The 23,600-nt window shown below is 40.2% G+C and overlaps 1 protein-coding gene across 7 annotated transcripts in view; it reads right to left on the reverse strand.

Moving 5' to 3' along the window:
• Nucleotides 1-23,600, reverse strand: part of AP3B1 (adaptor related protein complex 3 subunit beta 1) — a 330,578-nt gene that overhangs the window by 38,198 nt on the left and 268,780 nt on the right. For all 7 annotated transcript variants that reach the window (XM_072606405.1, XM_072606403.1, XM_072606406.1 and 4 more), the window contains one exon: nucleotides 4,952-5,183. In XM_072606405.1, coding sequence (XP_072462506.1) covers nucleotides 4,952-5,183 — 232 coding nt within the window. The remainder of the gene's footprint in view (nucleotides 1-4,951; nucleotides 5,184-23,600) is intronic.

Below are 23,600 nucleotides of genomic sequence, written 5' to 3' on the forward strand. Positions count from 1 at the left end.
CTCCTTCCTTTCTCAATAACTAATTCCTCTTTGTTTGAGGCTGCCACACTCCCCCACTGTGCCTTTCAATATACGTGTGTGTGTGTGTGTGTGTGTGTGTGTGTGTGTGTGTGTGTGTGTGTGTGTGTGTGTATTCCTTTCCAGATCCTAATACCTACATTCACGGTGCACACCCCTTTTCCTCCCCCTTCCATCTAGATCCTGGTAGCAGTCATTTACCATCCCCCAGGTCATTCTCCCTACTTTCTCACGGGGTTAGCACCAATTTAGCCTGCACATATTCTATTCCCACATAATTGTGTGCATGTTGTTCCCACCATTAGACTATGAGGTCCTGGAGAATAAGGACTGTCTTTTGCCATTTTTAAAAAATTTCCAGTGCTTGGCACAGTACTTGGCACACAGCAAGTACTCAATAAATGCTTAGTGACTGACTGATTCTTTCTTCTCATCTCAATCCTAGCCTTTATACTTGAGGCATACATATGTAGTGTTCCCTCAAAACCCCCGGTCTGCAAAGTTATCAGTCTCCTTAAATCCCATGACTTTCCCTTTCATTTTATCTCATCCACACACAGAAGCAGTCATACCCTTGATCTCACAATCACTTGTGGCACTCCCATTATTGGGAACTTTGACATTTCGCTATCTAATCCTTATTTCCTATCCTTCTCTCTCTCCACGTGCCTCCATTCCCCCTCCTCCTAACCCATTATTCACAGTCACTTTGTGACTGCCTCAGTGTTCTCCCAGGCCATCAATTCTACTCCTTTCCCTATCTTGACTCTATGGTTCATCAGTTCAACCACATCCTGCTCTAAGTTCTTGAATTTTTCTATCCCTTTTCTTACCCGTTCACCGCTTGCTAAACTCTAAATCTGGGCTTCCCATACCATCCACTTTCTCTGCTCTGACTGTGCTATGCTGGAGGAAGTCACATAACTTTGCTGACTAGGCCTCTGACAAATGTACGCTCCCTCATCTCAAGTGGACCTTTTTTTCCCTTCTCTAATGACTCATACATAGCAATGATGCCAGATATCTTCTTTTTCCAAGCCTCCTACATGCACCATTCCTTTATGTCTCCTCCTAAGACCTTGCCTCATATTTCACTGAGAAAATGGTCATAAGTCATGAGCTTACTCCTTTACTCTAGTCAGTTCCCATCCCCCAAATTCCTGGATATTTTCCCCAATCTCTCCTTTACTTCTTTCTCTGTTAAAGAGACGACCCTTCTCTTCACTGATACCAACTCCTCTATTTATATGCCCATTCTGAATCACTGCTGTGTCCTCCAGGAGTGCCCTCTCAATCATCCCCACTAGTCCTGCCTAATCTTTATTGTCTGCCGGCTCTTTCTTTACTGTCAACAAATATGGCCAGGTTTCCCCCCTCCTCAAAAATCAAATCAAATCAAATCTGCACTTTCACTGGACTCTAATTTCAACCTATCATACGAGATCTCTCTTTCCTTTCAGAACCAAACTCCTACAGGGGAAAAGCTGTTTATACTTGTTGCTTCTACTTCTTCTCCTTTACTCTCAACCTATTCTAATCTCACTTTTCACTTCACCACTCACTTGAAACTTTTGTCTCTAACTTTAGTAATGATTTCTTAAGTCAAATAAACCTTGTCCTGGTCTTTATCCTTTCTTGACCTCTCTACAGTAACTGGATGTCCTCAAGTATCTCAAACTCAACATGACCCATAAAGAACTCCTATCCTTTCCTTCTGAACCACTGCTCTTCCTTTCCAACTTTGCCAAAAGCAAAGACCATCCTTAGTTACCCAGATGTGCAAATCTGGTGTCACTCTTATCTCTCCATTCTGCCTCATTACTTACATTGAAGTAGTTGTCGAGCCTCGCCAATTCCGCCTCCAAAATACCTCTCGCAGATGTCCTCTTCTTCTGATTCATGGCCACCACCCTATCTCCTTTCTGAATATTACAACAGCTAACTGGTCTCTCTGCTTCTCTTTTGTTCCTTCTTCGATCCTCCCTCCACAAAGACATCCAAGGGATATCCTTAAACCACTGGTCTTTGGGTATCCTTCCTCTGATGAAGAGATTCTCCCTTTGCTTTTGGATGAAAATATACACTTCTCTATTTGAGAGCTAAAAACCTTCACAATCTGACTCTAATCTATTTTTGTAGATTTATCTCATGTTATTTTATAGAACTTATGCTATATTATTGTCAAGATGATCTACTCTTGTTGCTTGAACACAACATTTCATTTCTAGAGTTCATGCCCCTGCCCATGTAGGATCCTTTCTTTCCTCCTCCCCACCTCTTGGTCTTCTCAGCTCCCTTCCAAGGGCAGCCTAAGTTCCACTTCCTACATGAGGATATATCTCCTGATCTCACTACTTGTGAGTGTTCTCCCATCTTAAACTACTTTCCATTTGTTTTCTGTATACTTTATATTTACTAATCTAAGTATCTGTTTGTTGCTCCCTCTAGTAGAATATGTTTTTTGAGCGCAAGATTTGTCTCTTATTTTGTTCTTGTATCCTTGGGACCTTGGAGATAATAGATGCTGTCACACAAATAGATGTATTTATTAAATACCACTGCATTACATTTAAGACAGAATTTAATATGTTATGGGCACTCAATAAATCATAACTAAGTCAATGATAAACTACTCTTAAATACTTGCCTGTGAATAGGAAAGCAGAGCTAAGAAAGTGATGTTCATCTGTATTTATTTCTCAGTTAAAGTAGTAATACTAAGTTTATTATATTTCTTCTGTTCTACGTTGACCATTAAAAGGTCAATTCATCAACTCATGCCAGCTCTAAGAAATGTTAATACTGTTCTACTGTTTTAACCTTTGGATAACATTTCTAATGTTTGGAAAACTCATATTTCAGTTTTTAAAACTAAGCTGTAAGTTTTTAACTCAGTAAAACAAAAAGCTGTATTATAAGCAATGAAAAGAAAAGATAACTACCTATTTTTTATATTCCTAAGTTTTCTAGCAATACTTAAATTTTAGTACAGTCCAATGGAAATCAGACAGGACAGGTTTTGATAGGACACCTATACTTCATTTACTTATTTCTTAATTACTAAATTACTAAAACTTCATTGAACATATTCTAAAATCAATTTATGTCAGTTCACATCTTCTTTAGTCTTGTTGATTCTGTAGAAATACCACTTCCCATTCAGTAGGAATACAAGATACTTTCCTATTTCCTTGAGCAGCGTTGTCCAAGGTTATCACTAGTCTCCTGTCAGATCTGAAGAGCTTTTCCTCCGTCCTTCCCTTTGCTGACCACTACCCATCACCAACTGGATATGCATGAACTCAACATGTCCAAAGGACAAGTCATTATCTTTCTCCCCCAAATCTCCCAAACTTCTCTAATTCTGTCAAAGATACTACTAAATCACTTGGGTTTATAGCCTGGGAATCATTCTAGAATCTTCATTCCCCCTCAAGCAGCACACACAATCAGCTGCCAAGCCTTGCTGATTTTATCTGCCTAATATACCTTGTAGGTGCCCGCTCCTTTTCCCGCCAGCTCAGGCTCTCATTACTCCTCACCAGGGCTGCTGCAATAACTTTCTGACTGGTCTACTTGCCTTCAGTCTTTCCTTTACCCTTTACCTTCAACAAAGCTGTCAACCACAGGTCTCACTATGTCACTCACAAGTGACAGTTTTGTCTTAAGGATCAAATAAAAACTCCTCTATCTGAGTTTTTAATCAGTGGCTTCCTTCACACTTTGGATCAAGTGCCAGCTCCTACAGGAAACTAATACTGAACCCTACCCTAAGCCCACCGAGATGACTATATATGTTTTGTATGATTTATGTACAGATAGATTCTACCCTACTCCTTGAGAGCAGGGCCTATTTTAGTTTTGTCTTTATATTCCCAGTGCCTGACATAGTGTCTGGCAATAACAGTTGTTTAATAAATGCTTGCTGATTAAAGAGGTATATATTGCCAAGAATGACTTCCTCCACTGAAAGATTCAGCCAAGTAGCTTAAAAGACTTCAGAATCAAAGACTGCAAGTTAACAGGCTAAGAATACTACAAGTCTGAAGCCCAGGCCAAACGCTGTACAGAAGAGGCACAAGAAGACAAATTTAAATTCCTCACTATATGCAGCCAGTCAAGAAGCATTTATTAAATGCCAACTGCAGGCCAGGTGCTATGCTAAGGTGTTAGGGATAAAAACAAATGCAGAAGAGAGTCTCTTCCCTCAAGGGGCTCCCAGGTGACCATCCCATGGACCATTCCGAGACACTAGATCATCGTCTTTGCTGTACAACTATCACACTCATTTGTATTTTGTCTCTTTCTTCTTCCACCTATGTCTCACTGAATATGACCACTCTAGCTGAAGACTTAAAAATGAAGAAAACAAGGGTTATTTCAGGTATATGTCACCCCCAAAAGACACCAAGGTTCTAAATTTTACTTCCTAAATGTAACTGAATTTCAAAATTCTTTTAATGAGAAGTGTTGTACTGTTCAAACGAGATGGAAAATATGGGTAGAATAGTAGCTCAATGTCCATGATGGCAGCTTCTCTAACCTCCTTCTCCTTATATCTTTCTTTCACTTCACAGAATGAAGAAATGGGGGGAGATGAAGGGCAGGTAGAGGGACTGGAACTTGATTGGGAAAGGCAAACAAAGGAAACTACTGGAGTGGTTTTCTGAGAGGTATTCAGGTCCACTGCCATCATTCCTCATATCTCATTATCCATTTAATGAAAACTGAACAGTTTCTGAGAAGCACGATTTATCTTTAAGAGTAGGGAAATCTGAGGAATACAAATGCAGATAAAATGTAAAATTAACAATAATCAAGAGTCTACTAATAGCCAAACAGTATTTTCTACTTCAGTTTTAAGGAGAAGGTATCCTTTAAGTTATTAAACATTTATAAGACTGTAAAATTTTAATTCATAATTATTATTTACCTATTGGACTAAACACATGCATCCGCATGCCTGAAGGCAGTTTTTTATCAGAAAGATGGATATTCTCAATCTTCCGATCAGTGGTATTCTTTAACGTCACCTGCACTGAGACCATCTGATCACCAAAAATGCAAGGCTGTCTTGGAAAGTGATAACTGGCAGCTAATCCTTTGCCACTCATTCGATGAAGCAGCTCATGGGTCTTCATCGGTACAAACACTGGAGCACTGACCTGTCAAAGAGAAAGAGATTCTAAAATTAATGAGTCACGGGATAAATACTTTTCAAAGTACATAGAATAAAGTGGTTAGTTAAAGGATATTTGTTTCTACAAATGTGTCATTGACTGTGAGATGTCACAGCAATCAACACCAGTAGGAAATGGCTTACAAACAACCAGCTGAGAAACATCAACATTAAAAAGCAGAGAAGTATAAAAAGAGCACCCTCAGGGTGGCCGCTGACAACTCTCGGCGCGACCGCCGCTAAGAGCAGCCGGCATTTACGGAGTGCTGCAAGGTTCGCAAAGTGCTCGATATACTACCTCGTCTGAGTCTCACAACAATAGGCAAAAATAATTTATCTACATCTATTATTCTGACGATAATCAGGGGCAAATACTTCTGACAAATGAGCCTTCCAAGTGCTTATTAAACTGGGCCTAGTTTCCAGCCAGAAGATCAAAGGCTAATGGAAGGAAAAAACCTAAAGCTGAAAATTAAATTTTACTAATGCTGCCTTTCTGAAGAAGCTGATGAGCTCTTGTTTCCCTGGTATAATTTCCCATTATTTCTAGCGTCTTCTCCCTCCCATGCCCCCGACAACAACCACCAATTAGAATATACTGTCAGAAATGGCAACATTCATTTCCACCGTTGTCCGTAGTGCTTTAAAATACGAGTGTGAGTGGGTGTGTGTATGTGTGCGTGAGTGTGTGTGCACATGCGTGTGTGTGTGTTTGTGTGTGCCTGTGTGTGTGTTATGAAGGCATTTAAGTGCTGACTATCCATCAAAACTGCGACTAAAATAAGCTGAATTCTCCTTGCAGGCATTATTGGAAGACCAGGCTGATTTTAATCATTTGGGGATTAACACAGACTACGTTAAAATTCTTTTTCCTAAGAAATCCCACCCAACCCAACTGGTCTCTTGTTGCTTATCATCATAATAGATGCAAAATCCTTGTTAAGCTCCCAAGCACTTTCATTGCACTAAAGCTTTAGTATTTTTACCATTCACAATTACACCGTTACAAATGAACAACACGTTCCACACTACAACATTCACACTGAGCAGTACACAAGGAAAGCAGTGAAGTGAGCCACACACAGTAGGTGCTTAATGAACAGCTCCTGGGTACTGAATACGTTGAAAGGGGAGCTCACCCACTTTGGAGTGATTTTAGAAAGATAACACTAATGTAATCCCACCAATAATACAATTTCCCTTTATTCGACGTGTCCAGTCTCTAACCACAGAGTAGTTAGCACTACTCTGCTTAGGCGTTTATAAAGCACTCGACTTCTGCAGAACAGCTAACTCAATTACTGTCTCCTTAATTTCCATTTCCTGTAATGGCAAGGATGGCATCAGGCCCATTCATTCTGTCTGCAGACTTTTTGATAATGGTGATAATATAACTTTCATCTATATGATGACTTATAGTTTTCAAAGCACTTTCTTTGGTAAGGTCAGGATATTTCTCCTTAAATATAAAGAGCTCATTTCAAAATGCTTATCCATCTTTCTATTTGAACTAATTGTTGGGGTTTTTTTTAATTCTTGTGGACTTTTAGCATAATCATTAGGCAAAAAAATCTTTCCGTAGGCTTCTTATAGGATGAGATTCTTCTGGATATTCAGAAGCATTTCAGTAGTAGTGAAGGAAGGGGGAAGATATAACTCGGGTCTGAAGTTCGGGAGGGTACAGCTGATCTAAAAACGAAAGGGGCAAGAGATCCAACGGTAGCAGAGAGAGGAGTGATGGAGAGCAGGAAGGGACAGAGAGAGGATGAAGAGTAGGTTCAAGAGAAGGGAGACTGAGAGTGAGATGGAATGACAAACTTCAGAGCTCGTGATCATAAACGAACAAGTTGGGACTTGTGGGAGGCTGGTCCAAGGGCGCCCATCCTTTTGGATGATGTAAGGAGAATGGTAATTCTTAGTTACAGAACTGGGAGGCCAGCATGCCTGAAAGAATATCAATGGGCAAACGGAAGTCTCACAGAATGGGGTGGATAAGACTATAAACTAGGTGCTAAAATAGGGCTTGAAAAAAGAAGAGTGACCTGGATAATGGTAGATAAAAGCAAGAAGGGTTAGAAAGGAATCTAAACTCCAAAGGGTTAGAGGGTACAGAGGGATGCTGCTAAGGGAAGGATGGAGCATGGTGCGGCATGCTGTGCCAAGGGGCATGTGAAGGGAATGACGAGTGGAGAATGCACTAGGGCTATGTCAAAGCTTATTGCTTATGTGCATGTGTGAATGAAGTACCTCAGATAGCTCATTTTTCATAGATGCAACAGATCAAAGGGATAAGAACACGGATGGAAGTAAATGATTTTTTTGATCCAGCAAACGAGGCTGAATGATAAGAATTAGAAAACCAATCGGTGAATCAATCGACAAGTATGTTACTGCGTCTAAAATACGTCAGGCACTGTTCTAGGTGTTGGGGGTACAGACACTAAAGTAAGACCAGTCTTTTCCCTCCAGAAGCTCATGTTCTACTAATGGTAAACACAGCTAAGAAAACAGAGTATATATACACAAAATAGATATGTAAGAATCTAGAGGGAGAATGCTAACAATGGGGAGAATAGGTAACAAGGCTCCTCCTCCTATGTGAGGCCTGTCCTGAACCCACAGGGGCTAACGCCCTTGCTACTTGGAAATTATTTTGTATTAACTTTCTAAATGTTTTGATTCACTTGCCAGGCCACTTACCACCTGAAAGACTCAGTTCCCTCCTCTGTAAAACTGTAGGTACACTGTCCAAAGTCACGCAATAAGAGGGCAGTCATCCTCAATCCAGCACTTTCTATGCTGTGTTGTCCTAATCCTTACAAAATTGCATTTTATGTTCCTGGTAAAGCACACTTTTTCAAAAACATGGTATTTAATTCACCAAAATTGGACTATTAAGACACAAAGACAGATGGGAAACGGCCCTGTGATTTCACTGTCAGAGGGAACCCCTGGGGTGACAGCAGTTCTCTACCAGCATAGGTTGGCAACTCCTCTGTAACTTATGCTCTCAGAGAGATGTGTAGCACACTGAGAGGACTTGCCCAGGGTCACACAGCCAGCATGTCTGAAGAAAGACTTCAGCGAAGCTCCCCTGGCTTTGGAATTAGCGCTCTTAAAAGAAACGTCACAGGATACACTGTTTGAAATCCTCAGTTTATGTTTCTTTTTTAAAACCTCCAATGAAAACAGAAGCACCAAAGCATCCAAAATTTGAATTCCACCTTCACATGGATTGGGCCTACTGTGATTCCTGAAGACGTGATTAGTCTGGTGATTGCAGTCACTCCAAATCCAAACCTTCCCCCAAGAGTCAGCAGAACAAGGGACATCTAGTCACAGGAAGCCAGAGCCCACTACCAATCTTCACACAGCATATGCTTAAATAATAAAAGAGCCGCTTGTGTACCTTTGGATGGTTTAAGAAAATCACCAATCAATTCTGCAGACACAACATTATTTCTACAGGAAATCTATGTGACTCACGATGCCTGCAGATACACAGAGACAAACCACACATATTTTATCAGTTTATTACAGTAAGCAAATAAGCGTGGAATGAGAGCGCACATAACTGTCTACTTAGTGCTTACTGAAACATTTATAAGAGCTGTTATCTCCCTAATAACAGACAGACAGCGTGCAATCTGAGAGAGGAGAAAAGCTTCATATTTTTTAACACTTCACTAAAAAGTAACTGAAGAGTGTAAAATGAAAAATACTCTGTGCAGTTAGCTGGTAATGGACCATATTATCAACTCAAGTTAGATTTATAGGATACAAACTAGTCACTAATAGCTATTTTATGACATAGCATGTCTGCTTTTCTTCGAGATTACTAAGATTAAAGTTGTAAAACTTTTTTGAATATAGCTATTCAAAATGATTGAATTATAAAATTTAAAATGAGAATTGAAAAAATGAAACATGGAATATCAAAGCAGCTCCTTAAAAATGAAGCTTATTTAACACTACCCTTAACATCTAAAAAAAGGTACTTTTAGACAAAGCTTTCTGTAAATAATGGAATTGCTTTATTTGATGCTCTAAATATGATTAATTTTATTAGCAGTAATTACTTAATAACACTTATTAACAATAATTTTAAACACTTTTTGGCTTCCAAAATTTACAAATATGAAAATATTACAGGATAAGGAAAATTCTTCCCTCTGACTCATTTTATTCCTGGAACCGGTTTAGGTTTGTGATTTATAAAAATGACCGAGTGCCAACAAGACTACAAATAGGGATACATTCTCATCTTTACATGGATGGCTGTAACTAAACACAATGTACACTGCGCCTCAATTTGTAAGAGCCATAGCCTAAAAAAATCATAGTACTGTCACATCATGCTTCACACAGAAAATGCAGAGAGCAGGCCTCTATCTCATCTTCAACATTCTATAACCAGCCTGGTATTTATTTAATAAAGGACTTTAGGATGGACCCAACTGGCTGCAGTCCTCACTGCAAGGATGAGGTTAAGACAAAGAATCAGGCAGTCTGAATTTCCAAATACTGCTTTACGTAAACGGTTTAAAACAGGACAACTGAACGTAGAAGAAGGCCCACTGAGTCTAGATCTGGAAGCCTTCATTTTAGCCTCTGTCATTTACAAGCCGTACAAGCTTAGGAAAGTCACTTCACCTCTTCCTTCTCTTGTCTCAGGGTTTCAGTGTCACCTTTAAAAGGAGGGGGTTAGATGAGAGTCCATTTCGGTGGCAATATGCTGTGATAATGTAATTCTATCTATTTTATTTAGCTAAGTTTTGGGGGAAAATATATAAAGCAATTGTGGTAACTGCCACAAGTCAATCCAACAGTTCAAGAGAGGGTTTCATTAAGACCCTGTAAAGGATTCTCTATGTGGTGCTAGAGGAGATTCAAAGTTTAGATAATCCGTTCCCATCTTCATGGAGGTTAGAGTTTACAATCACAATATGGAGGCATCATGGTGCAATGGAAGGGACACTGCATATGCGGTCAAAGAGCTGAGGATGGATTCCCATCTCTGCTATGACCCAGGGCCCGTCATGACTTCTCAAGGCCTCAAGATGCCTTATCTAAAACTGAGAGAGATGGACTAATGCCTTCTGAGGTCTCTTCCAGCTCTATGTTTAAGTTTCTATGGCCTCATGGGTCATTTAGCCTACCCCATGCAAGGAATGCCCATGACATTCCCAACAAGTAGTCAGCTGCCTATACATAAAGACCAGCGAGGAGAGGGGATTAACAATCCCTCAAGGCAGGTCATTCCATTTTTGGACAGCTTTTGGACTCTGCAACTCCCATCCACATATGCTTCCGATTTTGTCTTCTGGGGCTAAAACAAACAATCCTACTTTCTCCTCTATGTGATAGTCCTTCAGATACTAAAATCCAGCTATTAGACTCCACTCCCAAGTCCTCTATTTTCTGGTCTAAATATCCCCCTTTCCTTCAAATTATCCACATACAGCTTCCAGGTCTTTTACCATTGGGACTGCCCTCCCATGGGTACTCTCCAGTTTACCACATTCTTCTTAAAACTGTGATGCTCAAAAGTGACTACAATATTCCAGATGAGCTCTGATGAGGGTAGAGTATACCGTGAGACTGCTGTCATCATACTATTCTTGGAAACTATGCCTCTCAACAAGGTCTTAAATTACATGAACTTTTTTGGCTGCCCTACCATGCTCCTGAGTCATACCGAACCAATAAAACCCCAAGATCTTTTTCAGAACAATTGCTGTCTACTCAGGCCTCCCTCAGTCTCTACATGTGAAGTCACTTCTTGTGCCCAAGTGGAAAGCTTTACATTTATTCCTACTGAATTTCAGATTCAACCAAATGCTCCAACCTGTCAAGACATGTTTGGCTCCTGACTGTCATACCACATCAAAGCGTGGTCTATTTGGCAAATTATGACCTCTGAGATCCCTTCAGGTTCAAATTTTAATATTAAAACATGTGCACAAGGAGTATAAAATACATTCATAGTATTCTGTTTGGCACTGGAACTTCAATAACAAATTCAACAAAATTTATCCTATTACATGCAAGGTGATATACTGGGAATACAATAATTTTATCAGTTCTAGTCACTGCCCATATGGAGCTCATAACTGACAAGAAAAGAAGCAGCTTGGATACACAGTGGACAGAGTGCTGGATGAGGATTCAGGAGATCAGCATTCAAACTCCACTTAATAATTTGGACACAATAGCAGCTTGGGTAAGTCCCTTCACTTCCCTAAAAAATGAAGGGGCTGGATGTGATAACTTCTAAGGTCTCCTTCTGCTCTAAACCCATTACCTTAGGAAGACAATAGAATGAACACAGATAAGTGACACACTAGGTTCTCAGAATCATGATAAAAGGGGACCCCTTGGAATGTTTATCGGGGAAACCTCAAATTTGCTATACAACCAGCACCCTGCCCTGCCTCCCTTCCACACAAATTTTTCTGATACCTTTTAACGTTCAATTTCTTTAATGTGTTTCCAACACTTCCATAAGCCATTTAAAAGAATTACACCATAATGCAAAAAGGTATCTCAAATAATTTTCTCCACATAGTACAAAACTGTTTAGTTTTTTTCCTTACCATGTACTGCATACCAGTTCAGAAAAACAACTTAGAAAAAAAGCTCAAACTCTATACCATAAATTTCTTTATCTGTGTGTCAGCAACATTGGCTTTTTAAATCATCTAATATTTTTTTTTGAAAGGGTTAACAGAACAGTTGCTTACTTTTAAGGAATGTCTATCCTCCATCTTCGGAATATAAAGAACAATAATCCACAAGTTCTAATTAATATTAGTGGTAATTTGCTTAAAACCTTAAGGGTTAATTGAAAGTACTTCAGATGAGTTCCTACTAATAAAACTCAACATGAAAACCAACTTGGTCAGTTAATAAGCATTTATTAAGTGCCTATTATATGCCAGGCTCAGGTTGGAGTGCTAGGAATAAAGAAAGTCTAAAACACAGTCCTTGCTCTCAAGTAGCTCACATTCCAAAGGGAGAAGCAGTATACATAAAACTATGTATGTCCAACATATATACAGTATAAATGGAAAATTTCACTGAAATGGGGATTCACGTCATAGGTAGAATCGGAGTTGAGCCTTAAAGGAGTCAGAAAGTAAAGAGGGAGAACATTTTAGGCACTGGGGACAGTCACTGCAAATGAAGAGTCAAGAGATGGAGTATTGTATGTGTAGAACAGAGCAGCTGGCACAGGTGGGAAGGGGATTTAAATAACAAACAGAGCACTTTAGATTCCCGGCCCTTGGTATCACAGCGTCTCAGCCTCACTGTGGCTGGCTAATTTCAACCAGAAGCCTCCATTTTGGGAAGGGGCTCAGGGTGGCCAAGTTGTCCAGCCTCTGCTTCTGACCCTCCCCCACCGCACCCCATGCCATCCCTTTTTCTAAATCACTCCTGAATGTCATTTTCCTGTTAGAATGTAATCTCCTTGAGGGAAGATTCTTTTTCTTTTTGGTAGTGTTTGGATCCCTAGTGTTTAGCACAGAGCCTGACGCAACCATGCCTTTCTATATTAATGCTGGATCTAAGAGGGAGCTGCCTGATTTTGGCAAAGAGAGGAGTGATGTGGTTGACAGCTGGAAGGATGGATTGGAGTTGGTAGAAACTTGAGGTTTTGGAGTTTGCTGTTCTCTCATTTTAGTCATATCTGATCAGTGACTCCATCGGGGGTTTCCTTGGCAAAGATATTGGAGCGGTTTGTCATATCCTTCTCCAGTTCATTTTAAAGATGAGGAAATTGAGGCAGACAGGGTTAAGTGACTTGCCCAGAGTCACACAGCTAATAAATGTCTGAGAACAGATTTGAATTCAGGGGATGAGTTTTTCTGACTCCAGGTCCAGCACCCTATCCATTGAACCATCTAGCTGCCCATGAGATTTGAGGCAGGGAAGACCAATTAGAAGGCCATTGCAAAAGTTTAGGCAAAAGGTGATTAGGGCCTGTACAAGTGTAGCAGCTGTATTAGAAAAGAGAAGGAGGAATATACAAGTGATGTTGTGAAGGTAAAAACTACATGACTGGAGAATAGATTGATATGTGGGGGTGAATATGAGTGGGGAATGGGAGAAGATGGTGGTGCCCCCAAATATAACAGGCGAGATGGAAGAGATAAGGGGTGAGAGAAGAAGACAATGAGCTCTATTTTTCATGTTGAATTGGAAATGTCCATGAGATATTAAATTAAGATGCTCAAAACACAGTTTGTGACTCAGGACTAGGGCTAAGGAAAGAGATTAGGACTGGATGTATACATCTGGGAATCATCTGCACAGAGATGATGGATGAATTCATGGAAGTGGATAAAACGATTGAGCAAGACACTATAGAGTAGCAGTTCTCAACCTGTTTTGTCTTAGGGTCTCTTCATATTCTTTTCATATGCTTATATTCTTGAAAATTATTGAGCATTCCAAGAAGCTTTTGTTTATGTGGATCTTGTCTACTGTTATTTGTAGCATTATAAATTAAACCGATTTTTAAAAAATATTGGTTAGCTCATTTAAAAATAATAATAACCCAATCATCTGTAGCAGGAGAAACGTTTTTAACAAAAACAAAACCAATAACTCCATATTCTCCCTCCCATCTTACTCCCCCCAAATTGGTAAGAAGTGTGGCATTGTTATACGTATTTTTGAAAATCTCTTTAATTGCAGATCTGTTTCTGCATTCAGACTAAAGCAGAACGTTGTTTTGGTTGAATGTACGAAGAAAATTTGGCCTCACTCAGATATTTAGTTGAAAAAGGAAAGGAATATTTTAATAGGCAAGTAACGTCTTATAATATTATGAAAATAATTTTGATAATGTAGACTCCTTGAAAGGCCACACTTTGAGAACCTTTGGAAAAGAAAAGGAAGTCCAAGACACTTATGGTTACTGAAGGTAACCCAGAGGAAGATCCAGCAAAGGAGACTGAAAAGGAACAGTAAGAGAGAAGATGTAACTGAAACTAAGAGAAGAGAGAGAATTTGGGCGAAAGTAGTGGAGTCTACAGTGAGGTGAGGAAGGATGAGGATGGAGAAAAGGGTCTTAGATTTATCAATAAGAGATCGTTGGTAAATCTGGAGAGAGGAAAGAGTTGTGGGAAGACTGGGGAGAGAGGAAAAGATTTCGAATGGCTACTGTGGTGAGCAGAACAGCAAATGGCACAAGCACATTGCCTGGTTGCAGTGAAGGCCCAGTTGAGCTCATGTGACATGAATCTCCAGTGGACACAGTCAGCATGATCATGAGTTTCTCCAGCTCTGTTCAACAGGACCCAGTGAGAACGATTTAAAGCTGGCAAGGCACGATCAGTAACAGGATTCAAGTGCAGAAGAGAGTGGAAAGCACAAGGCTGACAACTTAGGCTGTGCTCCAAAACTTCATTTTACGTTGAGTGCAGGGAATTTGAGCCTCCTTTTCCTAGAGGAATAATGGGATTAGTAATGACTAGGTTTTTTAGAGGAGGGACCATCTTTTACTTCTCCTGCATTCCCAGAGCTCAGCTGATGCATCATAAATGCTTAGTAAATGTTGACTGGCTGACTACATTAGTCCATTACACATGTGAGCTACAGCATTAACAACAGACTAGGGCATGAATAAAAGACGGGAAAAATTACACTGGAAAATGTGTTTCAAAAGAACAATTCAAAAAGCAAGGCACATCGGGGAGGAAAGAGGAGACGACATTCATTACCTTTGACAACCACCTTCTCTCCAACTTGGATAAAGACAGATCAGGGCCCTGAGTCCAAGATTCTTGGGAAAAGCAGTGCCTCCCAAGCTCCCCTAAGGAAAGAAATCTATCATTCTTGTCTCCACCTACACCAACTGCTGACTTGGAATGGTAGGTAAACTCAAGGAGCCTACATTTTTTAAGGAGAGACAACACAGATAAGTATATACCAAGTACATATGAAATAGTCAAAAGTTATCTGGAAAAGTCTGAGGGGATATGGAAAGATTTTATATAGGAGGTGGAACTTGAACTGAACTTGGCAAGAAAGTAGGGGATTGTAAGAGGTACAAATTAAAAGGGAGATGAAACTGCACGTGTGAAATCCAGCAAGAAGGTCATTTGGCTATGCTAACAAGCATTATGGGGATTACAGTGCAATCAAGCTGGAGAAGCAAGTTAGAGCTTGGTTAGAGTGGGTTTTAAATGCCAGAGCTGTTTATATTTTATCCTAGAGCCAATGGGGAACCAATTTACCAGCAAGGGAGTGACACAGTCAGACCCATGTTTTAGGCATTTCATCTTGGCAGCTTTGTATAGAATGAACTGGAGAAGAGGGAGACCTGAGGAACGAGACACATGAGGAAGCTATTAGAATAGTCCAGTCAAGAGGTAATAAGACCTTACACTTCATTGGTGGCTGGTTGAGCGGAGGAGGGGACAGCTATGAGACAGTTGTGCTATGTAGGTAGAACCAAATGGCCTTGGCACCTGATTGGATTATGTGAGATGAGGGAAAGTGAGTACTTAAAAGTGATTCCAGAGCTGGAAACCACTGTGACTGGAAGAATGATGGTATCCACAAGAGGCAAAGGGTGGGTTTTTAGGGAAAGATAATGAGTTATTTTGGATATCTTAAATTTGAGATATGGGATATCCTAATGAACATTTCCATTTCCAACTAGAAGTTGGTGGTGCAGGACTACAGTTCAGAAGAGAGATCAGGGATCGATATAGAAATTTGGGAGACATTTTCCATAGAGATGATAATTGATTCCAAAGGAATTAAAAGGTACCTGAAAGTGTAAGAGTGGTTCACATACTCAACAATGGCAAAGACCTTAGCAGTCATCTAAAAACCTTTTTAAAGACTGCTGAAGCCGAGAGAATTTAAATGACATGACCAGAGTTATGTAAGTAGTGAAGTGGCAGATACACCTTCTATGTTATCATGAAATGCGCTTTCTCAGGTCGAAAGCCTCAGAAGGTTGTTTGAGTTAGAGAAGCTACTTTTCTTTCTTAGCAGTTTAGTTTATTTTAGCAGTTAATTTATCTCACATAACAATTTCTGCTGAAATGTGTACCTGTTAGATGTTTCTGAAAACATAAGTACTCTAACTAAATCAACTGAAGATGCTCAAATCCATATTCTGCCCCAGAAAGACAAAATGACAGCATGTATGAAAGTTGTAGCTATAGATAATTAATTCACAAAAATTCCAGTGTTTCTCAAGTTAGACCATATTTGCCCTAAAATGAAAAAGAAGAAAGTTAAATAATTTGACTGGTTTACATCAACAAATCTCATCTTATTTCAGAGACCTAGATATTTTTAAATATGACTGGATAAAGACCTTTGCCATGGCCATTCATTTGCTCTTACTCCACCAAAATAAGAATGCTTCACTGACTTGTCTTGTGATAGTTTGCTGAAACAAGAATCTGAGCCTGGAAATCTTATGCTTTGGTCATGGGTGAATTAAAAAAAAAAGTTTCTGGGTTCATCAAACAAAGCAAAACAAAGTGCAGTACTATTTATAATTTCTTTTGTGTGAAACAGGGCTTTCTGGTTACAGCTGATGTAAGAAAAGATAATCTTGACTATGAGGAAAGAAGGCAACTATGAGGAGCCGTTTCACAAAAGGCGCAAGGTGCTGAGAAATGCTTTTTAAAAGCGGATTCGAAAAGGGTCAGTGTGGAACACGCGCAGACACGGCACAAGGCACGCGGGGCGGCTCTGCCTGCATGAGGTGATTCTCTAAGACTCCAAGGGGCTCGAAGGAAGGGAGGGAGGCTCCTTGTCCTGGAGTCCCTTCCAGATAAAATCACTCGTGTGCCTCCATTACTATTATTTTTACTAGTGACACATAAAAACTGTATATGCTTTTATCAATAAATACTGGTGTTACATTATTTTTGTGACATGTTTAATAAGTTTCAGTAAATTCTTAGTTTTGAGTAAAATACAAGCTAAGTATTTATGTGGATTGTTTTATGAAATGGGGCAAGGGGGTGACATCGCTTTTTTTTTTTAAAAAAGCATTGTTACATAAAGTTTGCAAAACAATAGATTAAATGATGGATCCTTATTCCACTTTCAAGCAATAAAAGGAATTTAATGCCTTCTCTAGTGGTGAGATGATTTCCTCCTCCCCCACCCATAAGTAGAAGAAAGAACTAGGTATTTAAGATTTCTTTCCTATGAACAATGACAGAAGAAATGAAAAATTTTTGCAAAAGGTTTTCATTAGGTGAATCTGAATCAACCATTTGTATATTTACCCAATATGATAATTTTCAAAGAAAATCAGTAAAATGAGATTTAAAAATTGTCTCAAAAATCAGCAGTTATGTGATAGATGAGATACCTGAAAATAGCTTTCAAGTGACAATTTCACACACACACATCATTAATTCTACGATAAGGAAAAAGAACTGCAAGAAAGCTATGCATATCATAACCTGGAACATACGCTACTCAGGGTCCTGGGAATTCCAGCCTTGCCTTGAGGTCAGATTCTGGTGATAAAGACTAGGATGTTTTACATGTCTTCGTTTCTTCAGGATTATTACGTTAACAAAACCCTCACCACCATGGCCACGGCCATTCTGGCTTTACCATGATTACAAGGAATTTACCTTTTCTTCTGAATATCTAACATGGGGAACAGGCTTAACAGAAAATTGTGACTCCATACGGTATATGTTTTCTTTATTCAAAAGAAATGAGAGGGTTAAAAAGTCCTAATGGCTGTATCTTCAAAGTCATTAAGTCCAGTTTCTCTTTCGTATGCCTGTCAATACTGTCAGATAACGGAGGGCCGTCAGGTTGGAGTACATGCCAAAAAGCTGCATCACCGCTGGGGGGAGGCTCTTTAAACAACGCTGCCATATTTACTGATAGCATCATGATGGACCTTTTAAAGGACGCGCTCCCCCACCCATGGCTTGTGTGTGTGCCAGTTGTGGGGGAAGAGGACTGTTCTCTAAAAGGTTTCTAAGTGATGCTGATGTTACAAAATATAGGATCGCCATTTAACAGCCTTTTAAAGAGCAGCTCCCAGCGCAGTCTTGGTTAACAACTGTGGGAGGAAGGGACTATTATCTGAAAGGCTTTTAGAGGATGTTGTTAAAAGAATAGATAGGGACATCGTTTAAAAGCCTTTTCAATAATAGTCTTCCTTCCCCCCCAATTGTCATGTCCTTGGCTCTCATTTATTCCATGCTGTAAGTCGGAAAATGGACATGCCGACATGTTATTGGCTGTGGCAGGCATTTGTTGGACAGAAAATGACGCATTGCTTTTTAAAAGGTCAGTGTCCAGAAATAAATCCAGTCCTTAAGGAAGATGGTAACACTTCCACCCCGGACATGGCCCACCCACCTTCGCATTAGGTGCAGTACCTTTTGCTTGTTTTCTCTAAGTGTTCATTTAAGGTACCAGCAGGTCAAAATGAGGTTTCCAGAAGTCATGACTAAATCATTTCAGCTTTCTCTGCACCATGGATAGAAGCCTAACTTCCATCTGAGTTATGCCACCAAAGCCAACTTTCCACCATATTTACGGAAAATCTAGCTTTTAGTTCTCGTTGACATTGCTGCCTGTTCAGCATATTTTCTTATCCCCTATCAATTAAAAGAAACAACAAATCCCTTTTTAAAGTTGATATTATATGCACAGTACCATGTTAAGGATGAAGATACAAAAATGAAACAGGACAGACTCTAGGCACAAGGGGTTAACAATCTAGAAGGAAAAAAATGTGAACATAGAGAGCAACACTATAAATTAGTTTATTTAGACATAAAGGAGAGGACCAAACGAACAAGTGTCATGAGAAAATTCAAGGACCTCTTGTAGAAAGTAAGCTCCTGAAAGCAGGAACTGCTTCACTTTTATTTTAGTATCCCCAAATTACTCAGCTTGCTGGCTTGCACACCGAAAAGGGAATAAGCATTTAACTATTTCCTACTAGGTGATAGGCACACAGGGCTAGGCACTGTGCTGAGTGCTTTACAAATTATTCCTTCCCTTTGATTCCTTTATTTGATCCTGCAAGGTAGGGGCTGTTATTATCCCCATTTTGCAAATGAGGAAAATGAGGCAACCAGGATCACACATCTAGTTACGTGTCTGAGGCTGAATCTGAACTCAGGTCTTCCTGACTCCAGGTCTACTGCCCTATCTACTGTCCCACCTTTATCAAGTAATTTATCAAGTAAGTATGTAATAAATGCCTGCTGAATTGAATGAACTGAATTCCAAATGCCTGGAATCAGGGAGTCCTTATGGAAAGGATGACACTGAAACTGAGTTTTGAAAGAAGGGACTTGGCAAGGTATTTCTGAGAGAAGGTTTGCAGCAACAAAGGCGTGAGGATGGGAGAAGGAAGGATAACTGGGATATTACGTGCACTGGACTGGAGGCTAAGTTAAAGTTACATGAAATCAGGCTCAAAAAATACCCTGGATCTATAAAGGGATATTGGATTTGGTATCTGAGGGCTCTTCTAGCTTTACGACTCTGACCTGGACCATGGAAGGCCTTGACTAGCGGTATAGACAATGGGGTTCCATCTAATCTTTGAATCAAATTTACTTTAATCCAACAGGTATGGAAAAGGAAAGGAAATTCTAAGTTTTCTCTATATATTCAGTCAATATAAGACATACAAGAGATGAAGAGTGTGGAAAAGAAATGACAAATGTGACATGGAGAAATAATATCTAAGTGAAGGGAGAATTCAAATATCTGGACAGCGACTGGAGCATCAACCATTTCATCCTTCAAACAGTGGAGCAACCAACAAACAAAACTGCCTTCTGGACCGCATCCTTGTCCATGAGAAAAAACTGGATGCTGATGGCAATTCTGGAGGAGTGTGTGTGTGTGTGTGTGTGTGTGTGTGTACGTGCGAGTGTGTGTGAGTGAGTGTATATGTGTGCGAGTGTGTGTGAGTATGTGTGTGTGACTGTGTGTGAGTGAGTGTGTGAGTGTATGTGTGTGAGGATATACGTGTGAGGATATATGTGTGTGAGTGTGTGAGCATATATGTGTGTGTGTATGTGTAAGTGTGTGTGTGAGTGAGTGTATATGTGTGTATGTGTGACACTGTGTGTGTGTGTGAGTGTGAGTGACTGTGTGTGTGTGACTGTGTGAGTGTATATGTGTGTGAGTGTGTGTGTAAGTGTGTGAGTGTATGTGAGTGTGTGAGACTGTGTGTGTGACTGTGTGTAGAGCGTGTATGTGTGAGTGTATGTGTGTGAGTGTGAGTGTGTGACTGTGTGTAGAGTGTGTGTGTGTGTGAGTGTATGTGTGTGAGTATATATGTGTGAGTATGTGTGTTGAACTTTTTAACAAAAACATTTGCACTTGAATTATATCCGTACAGTTTTACTTAACTACAGTTAGAGAGCAATTAGGCTGTAGGTATTTTTTCTTCTGGTCTTAAACGCCGCCATACTATTAATTCACCTGTGGTCTTACAAACACGTTTCTTATAACTGCTCTTCTATTTGAAGTCCCTGTTGGAAACCAGTTTCAACAGCTAGATTCTTATTAAATGCTCAACCACTTTTAATTCTGCATTCACTTAAGGGATATTCTTTTGTTTTGGGAAATATGGACTATATTTTCCATCCATAGGTAAAGGTTGAAACATTATCTGGAATGCATGACTTGGTAAGTTTATGAGGAATCCAGTATGTCCAGGTGAGAGACTTCAGATATTTTGTCACACTCTGTGCACTGCCTTGAGGGACTGTGAGCTATTAAATACAAAATGATTCTCATCAGATAGCAGACTTTTAGCCTGAGGGACAGTAGTCTGTTGCCCCTCTCAGATTTATTTCTCCAGGCAGCTGAAAGCACGACAGCAGAGACAAAGAAACCACCTCTGGTCCAGCAAACGTGATCTCCAGCAGCACATTTCACTCCCTTTGCAGTGTCATGCCCGAGTCCTCCAGAATGGGACCGAGTTAAAGAGATGGCTCATTCCTTCTGCTCTCAGAATTTGTGAATCATAAAGAGAACCCTCAGATCCAGCGGTCTAGAATCTGGCGAGCAAAGTCAGTCCATGAATGCAGAAGGCTGTTCTCAAAAATTGACTTCAGAAGACACAAAGTACAACAACTCCAAAGGCAGGAAAAGAGAGTTATCTTTTCTAAGATGTTCTTGTAAAAAGTTTATTTTTCAAACTCTTTTTAAGAGAGACCAATGTGGACACACAGGGAATTTTCAACCATCTTAGAATTTTAATGCGTGTACAGGAGAAGGAAGCGAGGGAGGGAACTGAGATTGAGTGCAGAAGCTAATTAAAAGATGACAACATATTCACTCAGGGCTTTAAGATTTACAAGGCACTTTCTCACAACTCTGTGAGGAAACTAGCACAAGCACCTTCAAGAAGGCTACGAATCATTTCTACCTTATGATGAGCTCACACATCGTACTCCATCTGTCATCCTCATGCCTTTGGGTTGGCCATCTCCTAAGCTTGCTGTGTACTTCCTTCTTACCTCAATTCAAGAATCCCTCCTTTCCTTCAAGATGCCGCTTAACAGCCTATTCCAATGTAAGGCCTTTCCTCAACAGATTATTCCTTTACTCCCAAACAATCTTTCATTTAACTATCTAGTATTTATTTGTATTTATCCTTCTTCGTTGTCTCCCTCATTCACACAGGAAGCTCCCTGAGATGAAGGACTGCTTCATTCTCTGTGCTCCCTAGCCAACAAACAACACAATCCCTGCTTCACAGAAGGCCCTTAATGCTTGTTGGCTGATTAATTGTAAGAGATACTCGGGGTAGGGGTTGGGGGAGACACTGTGGTTTTCACTGATTATTTTGATAGGTATTGATGTGTTTGTCCTTTGTTATTAAAGAAGACCATGCCATCAGAGAAGTGATGACATGACTTGCACCTGACTTTGTTTTGAGTGAGGGAAGGCTGTGCAGGTCACCAGCCTCACTTCCTCCAGAGTCATCTGAAGCCAGTGACCAGATATTCATCAGGATGACTGGAGATGACCCAGGACGAGGAAACTGGGGTAAAATGACTTGCCCAAGGTCACACAGCTAGTGAGTGTCAAGTGTCTGAGGTGAGATTTGAACTCAGGTCCTCCTGACTCCTGCACTGGTGCTCTACCCACTGCACCACCTAGCTGCCCCCAGTAGGTATTGATAAAGACACAGTGAATGACACAGTTCTTGCCCTCAAAGAGTTTACAATCAACTCTTTCAAGTCTGAGCAAACTAGAACTGAGCTGAAAGTAGATGGCCAACTATATACTGACAGGCAGTTTGGTAAAGCAGAAAAAGTTCTGGTTTTGGAGTTAAGAGAAAGCTGGATTCAAACCTGGCCTTCTGAATTCATGCAGCCATCTGATGCTGGGTGGATTCATTTAGCTTCAATAACACATGCATCTCATAGCCCTGCTCCACCACTTACTGCTTGTGTGACCTTGGGCAAGTCTTTTAACTCCCTGAGCCTTAGTTTCCTGGTCTGTAAAATGAAGGGATGGAATTCAATGACCTCCATCTCCCTCTTAGCTCTAAATCTGTGCCTGTATTTTCTCTGAAATTGTTTCCACATCTGCAAAATGATCCAGGACTGAACTATCCTCTGTACATCACCAGCCTTCCTGACTCAAATTCCTTCCCACATCCACTAACTCTTCAACTGACTGTAACTTGTTTCCTGTCACTAATCTATTGAAATTACCTTCTCTCCAAAGGCACCAATAACCTCTTAGTTCCTAAATCCAGTCTTCATCTTCTCCCCCTCTGTACTATTTGGCAGTGTGGACTAGCACTCTACACGGCCTCACCCCAAACCCCTGGTAAACATTATCTTTTCTCAGTTTCCCATACACTACTCTCTCCTAGTCCTACCTCTCTGACCAATCCTGGCCACTACTCGCCCACTCACTGCTGCTCCAAGCTCACCAGAGATCATGCCTGAGAGGAGCTAAGTGACTCAGTCTTGCTTTCCTTGGGGTCATGTCTCTTCATCTTTACCCAAGCCGTTTTGTGCCCTAGATCAGAAGGTGTACCCTTCCCCTTCTGCTTTCCCTTTTTTTTCCTCTGAGAATTATTATAATACAGTCAAACCAATATTGCCATTGTCTCCAGAAAGGGCATGTCAATGAACTAGTCACCATTTTCAGGATTTCCCAGACTCTAACTCCCTTCCCTGCCCCTCACTTTCCCACACCCATTTTTTTTCATCATTAGAATTAATTAAGCTTTTAAATGGGAAATTGGGAAAAAAAAATCTATGTACCAAGTTTTTCATTTTTAAGATCTTTAGGGAGCTGACTGAAGTTTATAAGTCTAAAAGTTGTTTCCCCAACTGATATATGGTCAAAGAAAATGAATATGCAGTTTTCAGAGGAAGAAATTCAAACTATCAAT

Source organism: Notamacropus eugenii, chromosome 4 (genome assembly GCF_028372415.1).
Source record: "Notamacropus eugenii isolate mMacEug1 chromosome 4, mMacEug1.pri_v2, whole genome shotgun sequence".
Lineage (NCBI taxonomy): Eukaryota > Metazoa > Chordata > Mammalia > Diprotodontia > Macropodidae > Notamacropus > Notamacropus eugenii.